Source organism: Cornus florida, unplaced genomic scaffold (assembly GCF_030987335.1).
Source record: "Cornus florida cultivar Cherokee Brave unplaced genomic scaffold, ASM3098733v1 CherokeeBrave_3.0.0_Hap2_Chr11, whole genome shotgun sequence".
Lineage (NCBI taxonomy): Eukaryota > Viridiplantae > Streptophyta > Magnoliopsida > Cornales > Cornaceae > Cornus > Cornus florida.
In genome coordinates this window covers 102,898,291-102,920,094 of record NW_026775581.1, presented here as the reverse complement: position 1 = coordinate 102,920,094, position 21,804 = coordinate 102,898,291, and the positions used below count along the sequence as shown (strand labels likewise).

The 21,804-nt window shown below is 30.9% G+C and overlaps 1 protein-coding gene across 4 annotated transcripts; it reads left to right on the top strand.

Moving 5' to 3' along the window:
* Positions 1–3,426: 3,426 nt before the first annotated feature.
* Positions 3,427–20,158, top strand: LOC132286722 (uncharacterized). Of its 4 annotated transcripts, none has more exons than XM_059789097.1 (8): positions 3,427–3,618; positions 5,349–5,610; positions 5,850–5,935; positions 6,189–6,335; positions 9,343–9,445; positions 12,437–12,549; positions 18,605–18,731; positions 19,839–20,158. In XM_059789097.1, exons 2-7 carry the CDS (start codon positions 5,376–5,378, stop codon positions 18,695–18,697), a joined length of 777 nt encoding a protein of 258 aa, XP_059645080.1. In that variant the 5' UTR covers positions 3,427–3,618; positions 5,349–5,375; the 3' UTR covers positions 18,698–18,731; positions 19,839–20,158. The 4 variants fall into 4 exon arrangements, with proteins under 4 accessions (XP_059645080.1, XP_059645079.1, XP_059645076.1 ...); XM_059789096.1 differs by having other exon boundaries at positions 5,288–5,610; XM_059789093.1 differs by having other exon boundaries at positions 3,427–3,660.
* Positions 20,159–21,804: the final 1,646 nt, after the last annotated feature.

Sequence of the window (21,804 nt, the reverse complement as noted above, 5' to 3'; positions counted from 1 at the left end):
ACGGTATAAAATGTCATTACAACTCTTTATTTAAAATTAGAAATAAATTAAAATTTTATAATACTATTATTCAATACATATATATTAATATAACCGTGTCCAAGTTATATCCGTATTATACTTTCTAAAAATTTGAACATATCCGTATCGTGTCGTATTCGTATCCCGTAAACCGTACATTTGTATAAATTCCACAACTATATAGATCTTTACACATTTAGGACAACTTGAAAGACCATTGTGACTTCTAATCCATTATCAACTTATGATACAAATCATGATATCTATAATGAATGTGTAAACATTACATCGTTTAATTCCAAAAAAAAAAAAATTTGGGGTAAATAATACATTGGCTGCACGAAATTGCCTAGGAACATCTGAAAAAGCTGATGAACATTAATATATTGGATTTGCTAAAAATGAGTTTGTTTCTAGGAAAATGTTTGTAGTGCCAAAGCGGTCCAATCAGACAAGGCACAAACATGGAATCCATCAAAGTGTTTGGTCTGATTCGGATGGACTAAGTAAAATGTGGGACTCATCCAACTGTTTCGTCTGATTCGGCCCAAGCAACACGATGTTGGTTTGCTGTAATGAAAGGGCAAACAGAAGAGATGGAAGATGTATTAATAATATAATTAGGAGGAAAATGAAGGAACTGTTTCCTTTTTTTATTGTTTCTATGCAAAATTGCAAACACTACAAAACACACACTAACAGCTCCTACAAGGCGTTGATTGATCATGACTTTTGTTGAATATCTAAATATTATTTTTTATTATTACATTACTAAGTAAGGAATTATCAAAGGTTAATATGCCAACCAAATTTGAATACTATTTGATAAAATTTACCAGTCGGAAATTAGATATAAAGAGATTTAGGAACCCTAATTACAAACTTAGAGTTCACTTTTTGCAAAAATACAGTAAATAAAATAATTACAGAGGTTGTGAAAAATGTCACTTATTGATGATGTTCACAAACAAAATTATTCTCCATGTAATGTAATATAATAGTTTCGAAAGTTACATATTAATATACAATGATACTTACATTTTGAATATTAAAAATAGAAGGAATGAAAGTAATAATTTTTTTTTTTTTTTTAATAATTCTTCAGAAACAAAGAATTGCATGTGTTCACTAATGAATTATAGGTTGGTCTTACTGCATCAAAACAGAAATATATATCTATACAGTAACTAATATATATCTATATCTATGTCTATACTTATTATTAAATGTGCAAAGAGTTTCCGTGTTTCAGTATTTCAGTATTTATTTATTTATATAATAAAATATTTATTAATTGATATAAAAATAGTTTCAGTATTTATTTATTTATATATATAAAAATATTTATTAATTGATATAAAAATAGTTTCTATAAAACTCTAAAAAGTACCTAATAAAATCAATCATAATAAAATATTTATTAATTGATATAAAAAATTTGTTATTTTTAATGGATAATTATCACAATATAATCGGCCTAGCCCTGATTGTGTCATTATCAAAAGATGACACATGTCATCATCCTATTAATTAAAGAAGCTTATAAATAGAGATAAGGACAAAGGAGGAAGGAGTACAGAAATTGAGAATTTTAGAAATAAAAAATTATAGAGTAAAATACATAAACATTGATATAAAAGAGTTTTTATCTACACACTATTATTAAATATGCAGAGAGTTTCATTATTTGAGTATTTTTTTATTTATATAAAAAATATTTATTAATTGATTTATATAAAAAATATTTTCTATAAAACTCTAACACAAATTACCTATTTTATTTATTTATTTATTATAATTTTTTTTAATAAAATAAAATATAATTAAACAATAATATATTTAAAGAAAATAAAAAATTTCCATAAGATGTAACATAAATTAGCTGTTTTATTTTTTATAAAACTCTATCACATTATATATTTATTATGAGCTTTTTAATAAAATAAAATCTAATTAGACAAGAATATATTTTTTCAAAATAAAATAATTTATATAAAAAACTCTACCACAAAATAAAATAATTTCCCCCCTAAATTCGAACAAGAAGGCCGAGGAATATTTTATTTTCTATAAAATCTATCACATATAACCTTTATTTATCTATTTATTATGAATATTTTTACATAAATTAAAATAATTTATATAAAACTCTAACACAAATTATTTATTTTATTTTATTTAAAACTCTATCACATATAACATGTATTTATCTATTTATTATAAGTTTTTTTTAATAAAAGGAACTCTAATTAGACAATGAAATATTTAAAGAAAATAAAATAATTTTTTTTTAAGAGTTTATATAAAACTCTAGCACAAATTATCTATTTATCTATTTTTTATGCGTTTTTTAATAAAAGAAAATATAACTAGACAAGAATTATTAATATAAAAAATATTTAATAATTGATATAAAAAATAAAATAAATTTTTCTAAAACTCTTTCACAAATTACCTTTTATTATTAGTTTTTTAATAAAATAAAATCTAATTAGACATGGATATATATATTTAAAGAAAATAAATAATTTATATAAAATTATATCACAAATTACCTATTTTATTTTCAATGAAACTCTATCACATTAGACAAGAATATATTTAAAGAGTTTCTATAAAACTGTAACGCAAATTACCTAAATTTTACTAAAAATTAACTATTTTATTTTCTTTAAAACTCTATCACATATAATCTGTATTTATCTATTTATTACAAGTTTATTAATAAATGGAAATCTAATCATACAAGAATATATTTAAAGAAAATAAAATAATTTCTAGAAAACTCTACCACAAATTACCTATTTTATTTTATTTAAAACTGTATCACATTAGACAAGGATATATTTAAAGAAAATATATAATAATATATTAATACATATAAATACAATATAAAAGTGTAAAATTTTCGTATTAATATAAAACCTAAAAGAATTTATTAATTTACAAAACTCAAACTCTACCACCAATTTCAAAATATTTCAGTATTTATTTATTATTATAAAAAATATTTATTAATTATATAAAAATGTCACAAAAAATTGTAATTTTTTGCAAGTTTTATTGTTATAATCTTCAAATAAATAATTACAAAAAAAAAAAAAAAAAATAAAAATTCTATAAATTACAAAACATTCACCACGTGCATTGCACGTGTTTTTTCCTAATATATATACATATATATATAGTATGTATGTATGTATGTATGTATATTCTCGTGCCTTTTTATTACCAAATTTTTATTCCCATGTCTGTATAATTATTTTTCTCTCTATTTATGTGAAAAGTGGGCAATACCTTCTAATGAATTTAAGGGAACCCCTAATTTCATTGATTTACAAGTTTCCAATAAGATATTGGTGGGCCCCACTGATTGACTAATTAATTTGGTTATGATGGGATCCTGATCCTAAATTATTTTTTTCCGGTGGGTTCGAAGTCCAGGTCTTACCTGGTCTCATTGCTCTCTATTTCTCTCTCCAGACTCCGTCTCTCTCTCTCCACATACATAGAGCTTTCATTGTCATCGATCACAAACCCTAGAAATCAAGCCCACCTGAAAGTTTCACTCTGCTATCGGATCATCTATGTCGCAATGTGAGTACCGTTTGAATGTCACGAAGATCTGTTGAAATTCAGGTCAATTTCTCGATTCGTTTTCACAATTCACTTTCATGTCTTCATTTTAATTCCAAGTTTCTATGTTTCTGATTCTGGATTCTCAAATTATGCTGTATGCAGAAGTTTGAGACTCTGCTTGATTGTTGATTATTCAATATTGTTATTGAATGCAATGAATTATACCTTATAGGGAATTGAAGTGCTTGAGATATACACTAGTGTAAAATTCTTTATCACAATTGCTTTACTGTTAATGATATGCTTCCAATTAGATGTTCATTTCCTTTTGTTGAGCAATAATTTATTTTTCATAATCGGTGGATGTGAATGATATTTTCAAATGTACGTTTTTTAGGAGATATGGACACCCTTTACCTGCCTTTGCTTTCAAATTTACACTAATTATCTAAAACGACTTTGGGGTCTCATTCTTATACTTATTCAAGCATGCAATTGAAAGCCAGAGCTGTCTAGGTTCATCTTCCGATTTTCGTAGCTAGTCATCTCAGGGTTAATAATTATTTTCAGGCATCATTGGATCTAATTATTATTATTATTTCCCAAGAGAATCTAATTAATTTAATCTCAATAGGACACTCTTCTCCTTTCAGCATTATAAAGACATGTATGTGAATATTTATGTTGTATGTGCGCATGCCCGTTCAGACATTTGTGTATATATGTATATATATATATATATATTAGGGCAAGATAGTGAAAGGTTGGATTCCTAGGTAGCTAGTTCAGCACCGAAATATTTTTCCTAATAGAAAACTGGATGCATTCTATATAGTCTCAATGTGCTTAAGTTTTTGGGAAGGCAAATTTGAATCTTACAAGCGATTAGAGATTGTTGCCTGTTGGGGTAGCTATTTATATTTGTGGAGTTCTATCTGGCTATCTGACTTATGCTGCTATGCAAGCAAAATAGCAGAGTCTGAACATAATATTTAAATGTTTGAGCATGAATACAAGTTTATGGTATTTGCTCGCTTTATTAGTATCATTTGGAGGTACATACAATGGGTTGGATTGGGGGGCTCATTTGGGAGCATCCATGACTTCCAAGTTATACTAATGAATCTGTAAACTGCAAATTTTCAACATTGCTTATTGAGTTACTCTTTGATTATCTTATTCTTTCATTTATTGCTTATTCAATTTGATTTGATCTTTGCGTTAGGGCTGAAATTTTGGTGAATCATACTCTTTTGTGTTTATTAATTTTTATTTTGTTCTATTTAAATTTATACATTTGTTAATTAAATTAATTCTCCTTCTGCTTAATGGCTGGAAAATTCTCTATTCGAAGAGATATGAACAGTGCCATTTGGTTAACTGTGTTATGTTTACTTGATATGTGTTCTAAGACATGTTTGAGGATGATACAAGGCATCCAAGACAATTATTTGGGTCTAAGTGTTTAAATGCAAGAATTTAGAACTTTATTTACAGATACATGTAACAATTTTGAGAGCACCTTGAAAGGGCTATCACTTAATATACATCTTTGTCATATTTGGTTGTATTGTTTACGCAATTATTATTGATCTGAGCAGTATGCAACAATTTTGCCTTCTGCCGAACCTAGATGCTGAATGTCAGTTCTCTTTCCCGATTGGTGTAACTTTCCTCCACTTTGCAGGATGCTTAGTTTCTGTTGAAATGGTCAGTGGGAATAATTACTTCGGCAATGCTTTTTGCAGTTCAATCCTAATTCGACATTTTTCGCAATGCAATTAGTATCAAATGGTAGTCAGACGGAAGATAGTTCAGAAACTGAACCCATCTTATGTCAGTCTAACATTGTGCAAAGACCGGACGATTCTTCCTCTTCATATGAGATAAGAACTGTGGGTGGGGATTGCTGTATAACTGCTGATGATTCACTAAATCTTGATGTTGATGAAAATTCCAATTTGGTGAATGGAGATCATCCACAATGCCGTATATGCCTTGACGCTGAAGGTCTCTACTTTCTGTCAAACTCAAATACATTTCCATTTGTAGTCTTCTTAAAACTAGTTGTGGTGACACTCATAAAAAAAAAAAAAAAAAAAAAAAAACTAATTGTGGTGATGCAACTTGTTTGTTTGACAAACAAATATATTTGGACAAAGTTGATGCAACTCTTGATGATATATGTAACCATGAATAAGCATTCCTTCCATCTAGTTCCATTGAGGCCGTTGTTTATTAATTCTCAGGAGAAGACTTGATAGCTCCGTGCCACTGCAAAGGCACCCAGAAGTATGTCCATAGATCATGCCTTGATAATTGGAGGTCAACTAAGGTAATTCCCCCCCCTCCCCCTTTTTCTATATTTCTCATGCCTGGTGCTTGATCAGCAGATTGGCGTTTAGTAACGGTATTTTTGGAAATATCAGATTTCAGAAGATGAAGTTAATCTATCTACTTATTTCATTCCCATTGTGTTGGTTAACAACATTCATATGATTGTATTGAGTCTACTGATTTTAAAACCAAAAACTCATGTTTATGCTCTCAAGGACTTTTACCTATTATCTACGTCTTTCTTATTGCAGGAAGGCTTTGCTTTTGCTCACTGTACAGAGTGCAGGGCTGTGTTCATACTACGTGCAAATGTCCCACCTGATCGCTGGTGGTTAAGACTAAAATTTCAGTTCCTTGTTGCGAGGGACCACGCCTTCATTTTTGTTATTGTTCAGCTGGTACAACAATCAACTTTTTCACACAAACTTATCATTTAGGTACTCTGTTTAGATCAATGCCATAATAACTGAGCAGGACATTGAGTGAGAAAGTTGTAATAAGGTCCATTGCCTTTGTCTCTTAATCCATATCAGAGTGGGCAATTGAATCAGAATGTTGAGTTGTCCATTGTATTTATCTTACATTCCGAAGCCACACACTCCCTCAGCAGAGCCAATCATTGGTATTGGTTTTTGTTTTAATTATTATTATTGTTAGAAGCATTAGCTAATCCATTAGTTTAATCATTAATGAGTCTTTAAGTGCTACAAGTATTATGACCTTAAGACATGAAATGTGGACAACAATGCCTATGCACAATACCCTTATTTGCCACTCTTCTTATCTTCTCCTATATACTTGTGTGTATATATTGATAGTTGTAATTGGTTAAACTGTTTTGTATCAGTTTATGTGCTTTTATTTTTTACATGATTTAGTATTTTGATTGAATAGGACTAGATAGTTTCTGCTTCCAGTCAACGTGGTCAGGCTATTGGTACAGTTTGGTTTTCATAACATTGGTTAGATCATAGATGTCAACAAGATTAGATTTTTTTGTTTGGGAAAGTCAGTTCTATTAGCTTGACTTATAGTATTTATTCTCCATTGTCAATAAAATGGTGTGTAGTTGATGCATGGAGAATGTGGTGATTCTATATCATTAAGTTATTAGAAGTTAAATTACTATCCAATTGAACTATGGGCTATAGCAAAACCAGAGGTAGTGCAAAACTAGACTATGCTAATTCGAAGGGCCCAGGTTCATGTGTTAAAACAAAAAATAAATATATGACCAACTGGAACAATAAAGAAATGAATTAGGTTCTCATTAACAATTATCGATGATTAACAAAAATAAATAACTTAAACAAGGGACATTTATTGTAAGTTTTTTTGTTAAGTAAGAGAGATTTATTTAGTGTAAAAGATTTAAAATCCTCAAGTGGCATATAAGAATAGCTTCTGAAAGAAATATGGTAGTTAGTGCGACTTTAGAGGGCTAAAAATTTAATCAACGGTAAAAGATATACAATCCATAAGTGGGATATAAGAATATCTTTTGAAAGAAATATGGTAGTTTATGCAACTGTAGAGGGCTAAAAATTCAATCAACAGAATGCAATGAAAGGTGTTTGATATTTATTGTAAGTTTTTTTTTTTTCCTTATTTGGCACTTTTTGCCCAAGTATAGCAACTTAACATTCTGTCATGGAGTGATTTAAGGGCTTAAATCACTCGTATAATTATTCTCCAACAAAAGGTAAAAAAAAAAAAAAAAAAAAATTTATGATGTTGAACAGGTTTTAGCCTGTTCATTTAATTGGTTTATTAAATTGGCTTGTGTCTTTACTCATTTTGAAAACTTAACATTTGGAGAAAATTAAGAAAAAATAAAATCTTGAACTCATGGTGGTTAATTTTGAATTAACTTTGATAAAATAAAAAGTTGGCATCTAGTTGTTGCATGGAGAATGTGGAAATTCTATATCATTAAGTTCTTACTCAATTTGAACTTTGGAATTCCCTATTTGTGTCTTTCAGTCTTGAAAATGACATTTTTTTTAGCAAATCATGGGAATTTAGGGGATACATTTATTTGTTGGGTTTGATGTGGGCATTTTCTGTTATTAAAGTTAAAAGTGCTTATGGCCTCTCTTCTTTTTTATTTTATATTTTATTTTATTATTATTATTATTTTTCTCTTCTCTCCCTTTTTAGTTGATCGGTAATTATTAGATAACTAAAATTATAGCTTCTTCCATAGCATTTACAGTTTGAAGGCTGCTTTTAAACCCCCTACTCAAATAATGCTGTGCTTTCAAGACTACAACAACAAAAACAACGAACAAGCCTTTTTCCCAACTACTTGGGGTTGGTTACATGAATCCCGTGTTTCCATTCTACTCTATTTAGGGTCATAGCCTCAGTTAATCCACATGCTATCACATCCTTCCTTACTCTATCCACGTTAACTTTGGTTTTCCTCTCCCCACTAGTATTACTCTCAATGTGGACTGTGTCACTTTTCCTAACTGGCGCACTTAAAGGTCTTATTTGTGCTGTGTTTTCAAGACAGTGCAGTCAAAAAGTACTTGCCTTTTGCCTAGTTAACTGACATACAACTTTTCTCTGAAGGGTAATTAGATGACTAATTTACTAAACTTACCCCCAGGGGATTTGTAAAAACTGACCCTTTGGCCTTGGAACCAGAATGTTTCCAAAGTTAGACATTGGTGTTTTTAATAGTTATTTATTTATTTGTTTGGAGAGGAAGCGTGTAAAATAGGCTTCAGCCTGTCAGTGATAGTTTTTTTTTTTTTTCGTTTCTTGAGTCATATCATTCAGTTATTACTGGTTTATTCGGGCCAAGCTGCTTTGGTACTTTTAAGGTTATAACTTATAATTACTCTGATAAATGAGTCAATTGATATCTTTAGAAGGTAGCTCCTTATGCATAAATTTTTAATATTATTTTAAGTGGCATAAGTTATCTGATGCATAAAACCTTTCATTTGTGTAAATTTATTTTATTTTCTTGGGTAAAATATAATTTATTAATTCCTGTGCGTTTCATGCATATTGTTGATTCAATAATTATGTGCTATTTACTGTTGTGGAAATTTGAACATTTGTTCGTTGTCACTCAAAAACCCAATTGATACAAAAAAATTCAGTTCTGTTAGATAATTGCCTCTTACGTTTCTATCCCAACCATCCCCTTATTGCCTTTTCTCTATGTTTATCATGCCAGTGTCTCATGGATTGACAATCTATAAACGTCTATCATGCATATCACTCTTTCCACATCTAAAACTCGCCACAGAATATCGATATGACCGGATAATGTGCTTCTTCTTTCCCTTTGTTATATAAGAGAAGCTACTTGTACAATTAACTTCTTCTCTTCTTTTTACTTTACTTCTTTTTTGTGCTTATAAAATCTTTAATGAACCCTTTCAACAGATTGTAGCATTTCTAGGCATTCTGGTATACAAATTTTATGGAGATGAACTAAGGGAAATGTTTGGGTATGAAGAACATCCATATGGGTTTTATACAATGGCTGGTAAGTCGCTCTTTGCAATAGACATAAATGATCTATTTCTATACTCTCTTTATTTTTTATTTTTCATGCAGATGTACAACAGCACCTCACATTTGTGAAAACCTATTCAAAATGTTAGATTTTACGTCACTGATGCAACATTCCTTAGCTTTGTGTCTTTGCGTCGCAATATATCTTTGTCATTTTTATGATCACATAGAATTCATCTTTTTATTTATCCATTCTTTTCTCTTCTGTTTCTGGCTTAGCTGACCAAATGGCTTACAAATTCATTTGGTTAGATATCAGATTAGGTTACTCTGATCAAAATATAATTTTTACATTGTTTGATGACAGAATTTGAAAGAAGGGACATAAAATGCGAGTGAAAAAAAGGTTGATTTTAATATACAAGAAATGATTGTCATGTGCAGTTTTAGAAGAAAGCAAAGAAGAGAATGAAGAAACAGAGAAGTCAATGAACTTCTGAGGAGTGTTTTACTTCAATTAACTCTAGTTTAATTCGATTAGCTCAAGCATATATTCCCATACTTAAATGAATATTTGCCGGACACAATGGTGATTATTGTTTGCACGAGTGCTGCTCAAGTTCTTGATGTGTACCACATGCCCAAATTACTTAATATGCAATAGAGTAAAATGATGACAGTTCCTTAACAAGTTTTGTCGTCACAAACAGATTTTTGTCTAAACCTGGGCTTTTACTTTTATTTTGTTCTATCCTTTTCTGTTTCGTACTTTTGTAAATTTATCTTTTAGGGAGGGTGAGGGTGGGGATGGGGGTGGCAAGGCTGAGGTGCCCATCTAGCATATACCTTTCTGTTTTACTCATAAATATCATGCAAAGTTCCTTGGCAATTGGGATCCTAATCCTCTTGGGTGCAAACAATTCCTTGAGGGTGGGTGGGGGTGTGTGTGTACCAATTAGGAAAAAAAAATATGGGGCTCCTAATCCTATATCCAACTATTCAAGAGGGCTTCACATGACCTTACAAGCATCATAAGCCAATGCTCCAGACTTGGCCTTCAAACTCGATCATGTTGCCACCATTGCTTCTGTAAGCAATCTAACAAGGTTGCAACCAACAAAAGTGGAGTTTCTGTGTGGAACACAACTGGCTTTAAGTAAATGCCTCATCGTTGCATAATTGTAAATTTCATATAAAATCTGTTTTCCCCGGACAAGACTTTTTGAAGCAAAAATCTGTATGTAGCTTTGGTATGACACCATGACTAGCAGTAGTTGAATCCTTATACTTGCTTGTCACAGTCACTGTATGGATCATTTTAGGCGTGGTCGGCGATAATTAAATCAACCACCCAACTAATCCCTGGTACCTCATGGATCTGTAAGGAGTCTTGCTCACATTACTTAGTCATTGACTGATTCAGCTCTTAGAATATCTGCTAGTTTACGCCCTAACATTCCAGTATCTTATAGCAAAACTGAAACGTACTCTAGAAACTCTCCTAGTTCATCAAGAACTGCCAATGCCTATAAGTAGTTGAGATGCCCTATATCTTTATATTCAAAAGTTCTACCAATACGTCTTCAGTGGGGAATTCTTTTAAAATTCAGTTTTTTGCAAAATATTAGAAACATATGCAACCAACACATCCACTGGTTTTTTTTCTCCCTGAGGAAAATTTTAATGGACCTATGAATGGGGATATTCTCAAAACTCACAAATAAAAAAGGAGTGAGTGAGACAAAAAGAAAAGCAACTTGGACAAAAAAAGAAGTGGCTTGAACAAAAAGAAACGAAGTGGGTTAGTTTTAATAGATACTTCTAAGGAAGCCTTAACAGCAAAACTAGAAAATGGATAAATACATTAGAGGCAAGAGGCTAAAAAATTAGTAAAACTAAGACAGGATATATGGAATGTAAATTTGATAAAGTGGCAAACAATGATAATATAAATATTACAACTCAAGACCGAAGAGTTACTCAAAATAGCTTTTTTTTTCGTAGCTTTTATCCTTTCCCTGTGAGAAGCATGAACCTATGATTTATTCAACTTATATGATTGAAGTACAAACAATTTAATAGATTTGCTTCTTAAGATAAAATAGAATAATTTTGGAACATGAATTTGAAATATCTCAAACTATATCATAACTGATTATCTTATCTCATTTTTTGGGAGTGAGTTTTTATTAATGATCTAAAAATGCAGAGTATGATTATTTTCGGTTTGTTTTTATTTTATTTGGTATTTTTATATTATATATTTGAGATTGATCAAATTTTTTTAGGTAGAGACCTGTCAATATTCTTAGTAACTTAATAAGCTTTCATTGTCTACTTATCATGTCATTCCCAACAACGTATAATTAATTAACAAAATTCTTTTAAACACTTTCAGGTCTAATTAGCATTTATGTCTGATAAAAAAATGTAAATTGTCAAAACAACAAAAAAAGGAAGGGAGAATACAGGAACAGTGGTTTCTTTGTCAATCTATATAATAGAATAGACAAAAAAAAAAAAAAAAAAAAAAATTTGGAAAGTTGTATACATTAGTCCAAATGAAGCATCAATTGCCAAAATTGATTCTAAATTTACTGTCTACACAAACATGTCACATTACACATTTGAAGGACAAATACATGCATGTCAACAGACATTTAGAGTGCTAGTACCTCTTGAATCTTGAGAGGACCTGCTGGAGTCATTACTTTGAGACTTATTTGAGAATCAGCTACAAATTTGGCTTGGAGCTAATGATAGCAATTAGTGATACTTTCTTGGTCTTGACTCAATCCTTTAGAGAATTGGTTTGTGGCAGTGTTGTAAATTTCTCTTTGTAACCTGATATTTTTCTGCCATGACTGTCAGCCTTTCCACATTGTGCTTAAAGTACATCTTGAAGACTGTATTCTCAGTAGTTATTTGCTGTTGTTGGAGAATATTGTTAAATTAGTTCCTTCTTATTGCGAACTCTACTTAAATTTAACTGCATCTCCCATATTCCTTTTTAACATGGCAGTTCTAGCGATTGTTTTAGTCGGTTTGCTCTATGGGTTCTTTATGGCAATAATCTGTGGACAGAGGATCAACGAACGACACTACCATGTTCTTGCCAAACAAGAACTGACAAAGGTTTAGTATTTTATCCTCATATGTAGATATCTGTTGTAGCATTCTTTGTGGAACAACAGGAAATACACGTGTGAATCCATGATGGCTCGGTTGCTTTATATATTTATTATTATTATTATGCTATTTTGTCTGTCCCTTGTCTGTGGTGATTCAGCAATCCCAAAGTTTCTTTTTGATATGTTAAAATAAAATAAGGAAAAAATAACCACTTTTTAGATAGTGGAACTATAATTTTAAATCAGATTGGAATTCTTACTACTTTAAAGCAACATGAAATGTATCCTGTTAGGTATTGTTGAAATTTTACCAACGGGCCAGTGGCCTAGCTGTATTAGCCTCTTACCTCCCAAGGGAGGTCAGGGATTCAAGTCTCAGAAGAGACGTGTGTGTGAGTACCAATTAGGAAAAAAAAAAAATTGTTGAAATTTTTGAATTTTTGTTATTGTAGGGTCTTTTATTTTTTCCTTTTCTAAAGGTCTGCAGTTGACATTATCTTTTGTTTAGTTTGCAATATATTGTGTCTAGAGTTGACCAGTGTTAAACTTGATTAGATGGGGAACAGAACATTGATTTATTCGGATCAGTGGATGGGGTATCCTGCATTTTCTTTTTGGTGGCCAAATTGTCGATTTTTCCTTTCTCTGTGTTAGGGATGGGATGTTTTCAGTTCTGGTGTTAGTATGACAAATTGCACTGTAAAATGTCATTGTTACATAATGTACCAATTGTGAAAAAAATTGCAATTTGATAAATTGCACAAAAATCAGATTTATTGCAATAAGGCCATTATCTGAACAATTTTAAATTTAGTATTATTTTTAATATAACCAGAATAGTGACATAATTATATAATTTTTATTTCTCATAACATTTTGTACATGTGCAAGAAATTTTAGAAAATAATATTTCATTTCTGCAATCTCTCTCTCTCTCTGATATTTTATGTGTAGTGCTGATTTTTGACCATTCAGTAAGTGGTAAGTGTGCTTCTTTATAATTTCCTTCTATCTTAAAGTCTAAATAGTTATTTATGTTTCCACAAACTTTAACATTTTTTGCATATTTCTTGTAATCTTTTAAAATACATCATCTTATTTCTAGTGCAATTTTTTTTTTTGGTCCCCCTGGAAATTGTTTGTAGTTCAAACCTTGCCTATCAGTATTTGATGAAATTTGTATGCTCTCGCCTGTCATTCAGAGGCCTATCAGTATTTGAAGGAATATGTTTTGTACTGGCTGGTCACGGGGGGTGTTAGACTTTAGTAGAAGCAACTGGTGATGCATACTTTTTAAATTGGAATGCTTTCTGCTCCTGAAGCCTAGCCAGCAGAGGTCGCCGGGTCTCGTCCGAGTCCCTAGAGACTCGGTTGAGTCTCGTTTGAGTCCTTAGAGACTCAGACAAGTCTGATGTGATTCTAATTCCCACCAATATAGAGTATCGGACTCAGCAAATACGCAGAGACTCTGCCAAGTCTCAAAACCATGGCTTGGTAAGGCCCACTTTGGTACCAATTCATAGAGAACATGGTGAAATTAATGTTAATAATTTTCTCCACTGGCACCAAGCTCTTTTGGCCTTGGGCAAACTGAGTTGAACTTTTTTGTGAGGTACTTGATTATTATACAAGTATGTGGAGAAGAAATGCAGTGAAAAATTCTATGTTTGGTCCTGGTGGAAAGTGAAGAATGTAGCTTGTGGAGTCCCTCATTGGGACATTAAGTACTCAGAGGTGGTTGAAATAAGACAAGGATTATTACTGGCCGTGATACTAAATTTCAGTCCTCTTCTGTGATAGCCCCGGATTTCCGAATGCGGGTTGGCCAGGCCCACGCCCGAATACCCGAGGATATCAAAACAAATTGATAATAAACGAACACAGAGTACAAAAGAATAAAGAAAAATAAATAAAATGCTGACAAGAAACTAAAATGATAATCTAATAATAAACCTCAGAATATATTTCCATTAGTTAATAAACTCTTCTGATACAACTGATCCTCCAAAATACAACTCGGGAATCCATACTGTGTGGACCCCTAGAAAATCCAAACTAAACAAATGACAGCAATAACTGTCTAAATCAGGAAACTGAATCATAAAGGAACTCCTATGTAGCATCGGAAGAATAAAGTAGACTGATCCTCGCACAGCACGAATAACCTTTACTCCTGACGAACACCTGAAAAATAATGGTGGGTCAGGCCCACAAACAAGTTCTACTCTACTACAGTCCAAGCAGAGATCTGATACACGTATACATCCTAGTCAACCCAACAGTAACTAGTAGTCCTTATATATATGTATACACACACACTAAAGGAACCTCACTAGACTATAGGGTTGTCTCAACCTGAATAGTAAGCAACATGCAAAACGTACATATAGTGGGCATGAGTACCTAGACCTACCAGGGTACACAACTACACTATATCTAGCTACACATCCCTGGCGATATACGCGCCCTAACCACTGATCCTGAGACTCAAGCTCATATCATGATACCATACTTATATATATATATATATAATCTAGTAACCATCCTATCCAGTATAAATTAATCCTCCATAAGTCATTCAACTTGTTCAGCTGACCAGACTTGAATATAAGTAGGACTTAATATTTTAGTTAATCCATTTCCTTATATAATAAATTAATCCTCCATAAATCATTCAACTTGTTCAGTTGACCTGACTTGAATATAAGTAGGACTTAACATTTTAGTTAATCCATTCCCTTATATAAAATAGGTAGGACTTAACTGATAAGTTAATCCGTCCTTAGAATGCCACCGACCCATACCGGTGCATTAAACCATACAATTCAACAATTGATGTAACGATTAAGGAAATACATCAAACAATTCAGAAATAATTATGATAATATGATATCAAGTTATCACAAAATAGGAATGACTTATTATTTATTTAAGCTCCCTATATCATATGTCCTACACAAACTGAATCTTATACATGATGATATTTTATTATACCGTCAAATAAGTATTATCCATATCCAATTCATCCTAAACATTTAATCTTAATTGCTAAAACATTTTAAAAGATTAAATCCATTCGTTTGTTTAAAACATTCAAATAGCAAGCATCATTATGATTGAGTCTATTTAAATTTATTTAAACCATAACCTAGTTCCTATTTAATGTTCAGGAATCTTAGGCATGTTTCTACGTTCCATCATTCCACAGATATGAAAAATGCATAATGTAAACATATAAAAATTCACACCGGAAATTAAATCAAAATAAAATCATGCATTTATCAATTCATAACACAAGAACAGATATGAACCAATTTCATAAAACCTATATTCTAATCCAATTAAACATGCATAATTATTTAATTTTATGTGTTTAATAAATCCTGGAATTTCCTAGGCATGTACAGAAACACGATTCAAAGGGAAAGAGATAGAAGAAGAACTTGCCTTAAACTTTCGGATCGAAAGTTAAACTTCTTCTTCCTTGATCTTCTCTCTACAGGGTTTTTTTCTTCCTTCCTTCCTTTTCCTCCTTCCCTCTCTAACTTTCTCTCTATTTCTAGAATATATCACGTGAATATTTCTAGCCCCCTTTTACAACTTATAACTATATATTTATAGGCTAAATAAAATAACCCTAACCCTTTTCCCAATCTAAGTTAACTTAAAAAAAATAAATATTATAATATTAAAAAGGTAAGTAAAATATGTTACGTATATAATTTATGTATATGTTTATTAAATAAATAAATTATACACATTCCATTATTTATTAATGGATTATCCAATAATACTTAAGTTACCATAATATTATAAAGTAACTTAAAACATAACACGTATCAAATCTATGTATATTTTTATTATTTAAATATAAAACATATACATCAGATTAAATATTATTACCCAAGTTATCATAAAAGTAATTAATAAATTACTTTCTTTTTTATATATGTATATAATGTATATCTATATATATACATACACAACTCATGGGTAATAATCCATACACATCCAACCTCCTATCCAAGTAGTCCATGGAACCCAATTGGTTGACCCATTACTACTAACCATAACCATAAAAGAAAAATAAAATAAAATAATAAAAGAAAAGAAAATATTTAATTTACAATTAATCAAAACACCATTTAAGCACATAATCTAATTAAACAATTAACAGACAAATACAAATAATACATAGACACATAATCAAATAATCAAGTAATACCTAATTCAATTAAACACATAAGCAATTAGTCAAATAATCAATTAAATAATTAAAATATAATTAAAACAAATAAATAAATACCGAGACTATCCTTTTAAAATTAGGGTTATTATATCTTCTATGATAATTTTTCAATAGTTCAGTCATAAATAGGTTGATTATCTTCTTTAGCATTGTCCGCGTTGCCCCCTTCGCTTTTTTTATATATGGCTTGACTTGTTTCCTGGGATTCATGCGGCATAGTTTGTGCCTTCAAATGGTATCTATTTATGGTTCAACAATATTTATTGGCACAGTAATGAAATGTAAGGGCCATGTAAGGACCTATTACATACAAGTTTTTCGAGAAGGCTATACATGTCATCCAAAAGGACCTTCACCTTTTACATGATATTTTCATTTGGACATTCATTATACTAAATATGTCAGATTGGTAAAAAATGGTAGTCATCTAAGAAGTGATCATGTCCACATGGGAAATGGTGGGTGAAGTCCTAGGAAGCACGGACACTCCAAAATGGGCGAAGAATCCGTGTCTGACACGTGTCGGACACGGACACGCGTCGGACGCGCCCCGATACGTGTCGGACACGCCAAAAAACGTGTCTGGAATTTTTTTATTTTTTTTAATTTTCGGACACGGCTCGGACACGGCACGGACACGGCTCTGACAGTTCGGACACGGCTCGGACACGGCACGGACACGGCTCTGACAGTTCGGACACGGCTCAGACAGCTCGGACACGGCTCGGACACACTTTTCTGGAATTTTTTTTTTTTTTTTAAATTTTTAATGCTGATATGTTAATTTTTTTTTTTTTTTTTTTAAAATTTTTTTTAATGCTGATATGTTCTATTTTTTGTTTTGTACTACCCTAAAGATGCTGATATATATATATACTAACCTAAAGATGCCACAATTCGCCGTGTCCGTGTCCTAAAGATGCTGATATATATATATATGTTTAGGTTGGAATATATATATATATATATATATATATATATATATATATATATCACTGATATGTATATATATATACACTATTCGCCGTGTCCGTGTCCTAATTTTTTTGGATTTGCCGTGTCGCCGTGTCCGTGTCGTGTCGTATCCGTGTCCCGTATCCGTGTCCGTGCTTCTTAGGTGAAGTCATTTATTTTTCTTAATATGCTAGACTTCAACAATAAACTTAGATGTGGCCTATTAAATTTGAAAATATGTCCAAAGAAGCCCTAAATTTGTCGATTCCTGTGAGATGTCCTAGGAAAAAAAAAAATGCAGACAGGGTTCTACAAATCAAACAAGTGTTGTCTAGATAGAGGGGTAGTTCTTTCCTAGCTCATTGACAATTGGAATGATGAATATTCTGCTTAAAATATGGATCTTATGGATCAGATAATAAAATATCTCATTATCTATATTGAATACTATGGGAGAGAGGTGTCAGATGTCATGTATACGTGGATTTCTCACTCACTCGAGTTGTGGCTTTAAGTGAATTTCTTCTGAAAAAATAATTTATGGCAAAATTTAATTAAATGATTGTGACATTTAGTTTTCGTCAGCATTGACGGCATGGATATATATATATATATAATATTTGGTTAGTAAATCTATAACTCAATTCTTACTGCCTTCAATAACAAGTTCAACTGAAGATTGCACTGAAAATATTATGTTTCTTTGTCTTAGATTTGAGCATCAGATCTTTGTTTTTGGTCCTGTTTTTCAATTTTGCCTTCTCAGTTTTTGCAATAAATACCATTAGTTATCCGGTTTGATGTTAAATCATTAACCCTTAGCTGTAGTAATTGATCCTTAATTTCATAATGTCAGGAGTATGTGGTAGAAGATCGAGAAGCAAATAAGAATGTTCCAGAACTTGACCCCAACCATGTCACAGAGTTAAGAATGTTGGGCCTCTATTAAACTGAAAATTTGTTCCTGTCATCAGATTTTTTTGGTAAGTATCAGCCCTCTCTCTATTTTCTTTTTAAAAATGTCGGTTTGTTTTAATCTCTATTTGTCAATTTATATCATTTTCTCCTTTGTAACATATCTTATCTCTGAAAAAGGCACAATTTCTGAAATATCGATCAATTTCTTTCCTTTTCATTAGTTTGTTCATTTCACTTATTGCTGCATGAGAAAAACTTCAGTCTTTAAATGAACACACCTGTACAAAGAATATGATCACCCCAAAGTGAAGTTGGTTCATGTTTAGGTCTCTATATAGGGTAGGCAATAGGCATGGCTGGAAGAATGAGGATACCAGTGAACGGATGTAAGCTCTTTAGTTTTTGTGTTTAACTTGGATTGACTCTTAATGGTGAATGAACAAGATTGGTGTTAGCAGTCACTTCTATTGGGACAAGGCATTACTTGATAGAAAGGATTTGTTCCCCCTTACGGTTCCAGAAGTCATCTGTCCCGTTGTTTGTTTTTAACCTGAAAATTTATGAGGTACTGAGTAATGAAATGTAAACTAAGGAATCTTGGGTGCTTGCCCAGGCACTTGAATGGGGACTGAGGTACCACAGGAGTTCATTCAAGCACCTCATTCTGAGTCTCGCTAGGCAAATTGTAAAACTGAAATTCTATCTACAACAGATGATGTTTTATTTGTATTAAATGCCTTTACATACACAGTTATATGGTCTACTAAAGCTGATGTCCTGAGCAAACACGTGCGTGTTGGTGATAATTTTGTTCCTTTAGATTCTCTTGTAAACTCCTTTAGTAGCGGCCGGGAAATGAAGTCCTTTACTTTTCATCTTACACATTAGTAATAAAATTTTTTGCACCATTAACTCTTCCAAAATTTGCTTTATTGTTCATCCTTTTTTCAGAGGTATAGAATTTTTCTTGTTTCAAGTTCCTTTGCATAATTGTGAGTGCTTCTTTTCTGCTCTCATTTCTCAACGGACAGTAGTTATATTTTAACCAGACTACCTTCTTGTGCTATTTTTTTGTAATTTATATAGAACTCTTGGGTGCATAATGAGCATATATGTGCTGTATATTTTTGTGACATTGTCACAGCGTCTAAATTTAACTCATAAATTTCCAGGGTCTGTTGTCTTGCGGTAGTGATGTTCAACTGGTGCTTCGAATTTGAGAAACTCAACATGGAAGCTGCCCATTGTTATTTCCCTACCCAATGTTAATTGGGAGTGATTTTTTTTTTTTTTTTTATTTGCCCCTTCTGTCGAACCACATAGTCAACATATATGTGTAGGTATGTATATTTTATAGCCTGGGTTTTTTATGTTTTGTGCTTATTCGTCCAGTTTTATTCAGTTTTGTAGAGATGGATTTTCTCCATTACCGTATGTTGTTACCCTGGAAATTTATTTGTTCATAAAGACAACATGAATGACTTTTCGATTTTGGAACTTTGTATGATCTCCTTTCAATCAGAAATTAAGTTGAAACAGTGCTAACAGATGGGACTGTTGGAGGTTTGAGTTGGCTTTGCCTTCGGTTTTTTTTCTTTTTTTCTTAGTTAGTATTCACACACACACACACACGTGCTTCTACTAAGGCTTGAACCTTTGCCTTCGGTTTTTAGGTTGCATATTTTCATATTATTCTAGCCTTTTTATAAATCAATAAAAATTATATCTAAGGAGAAATATGTGTGTATGTAACACACAAAGGGCCATATTATCAACTGCTAAAGCTTACAAGGGAATGATACTCGTAGCAAAAGCATAAAATCAGTCAAATATTTGTTTACTATATATTTGATAGTAATCTAATAAAAAATTATAGCTAATAAAATGAGATTATTGGATTGAATAACGAGTCATATTACATGTATTTAATGATATACTCTTTTCTTTATATGAACAGTATTTTTTTTTTTTTTGAAAATACAAAATAACATTAACTAAAATTTATTATTTTCTTCACTGCATTGCTGCGCAACTCTAGCGAAACTTGAAACTGCAAATTGGTGACGTAGTGTTGCGTTGCATGTCTAGCGAAACCTACATTAGTCTCATAACATTTGCAAATTGTTAAACATTAAAACTTTTTTTGAGTAAAGAAAAAGATAATTTAAATATTTGTTACTTGATTTGATTGCAATAGATCAAACATGTTTCTACAAATAGCCACCATAACCTAAATATGTGTTATGATTAAATGTTTACCAAGGGCTCAAAATAAGTTAATAGAATTCTTGCTCAATGTAGGTTATTTAAGTCCTATAATTTATTTATTTATTTATTTTTTTTTTGCCCTTGGTTAATAGTCCTATAACACTAGACTGTATTATAGAATTCTCCCTCCATAATAATACAAATTTACAAAACAAGACCAGGAAAAAATAATATTTAATATTTCCAAACTCATGAAAATTTCATTATTTTTTCAATAATACAACAACACGTGTTTATAATTTTTTATAATATTCTCAAACTATCATTTTGAAAGATAGAGGAGATATCATTAGACCACAAGACTTGGTGTTTTATATACTTAAAATGCTATTTTAAATAAATGAAAGAATTTTAAAAAACATCAATTTTTAGTATAGTAGTAAAAAATATATATGTGAAATTAATTATACAAGAAATTAGATTATTATAATTTATAACAAAAAAAAAAAAATTCATTTAACTTGGGAATTGGAATATAGAGTATCATAACAAAATTGTTCGAAAACATGATGGGAAAATTCATAGTACGAACAATAATTTTGGAAAAAGGCAAGTAAAAAAACGTAATGGTAACAAAATAAAATAAAATAAAATAAAAACAGTAACTTCCCTTAATTTTTTCACTTTGTACTAGAATTAGGAAAAATGAAATAGAACAATAAGCTGAGCTTCACTTTTTATTTTTTTTAATGTCAATTCTATTTTGAATCAGAATAAACACACTTCGTATCCAATTTATGTATTTTTCCTGATTAATTTAATGGTTAAATTATTTATCTAGTACTCGTAAAATGGAACTAGAATTGAATTAAATAATTGGACATGCATTTTTATCTGCTTTTTTACAACTAACTAAATACTACTAGTAAT

Excerpts from the sequence above, each read along its gene's own strand:
- LOC132286722 (XM_059789093.1), top strand. The coding sequence starts at position 3,634 with ATGTCACGAAGATCTGTTGAAATTCAG. Across the intron at positions 5,611-5,849 it reads TATATGCCTTGACGCTGAAG|GAGAAGACTTGATAGCTCCG; the intron begins GTCTCTACTTTC and ends ATTAATTCTCAG. Across the intron at positions 12,550-18,604 it reads CCAAACAAGAACTGACAAAG|GAGTATGTGGTAGAAGATCG; the intron begins GTTTAGTATTTT and ends TCATAATGTCAG.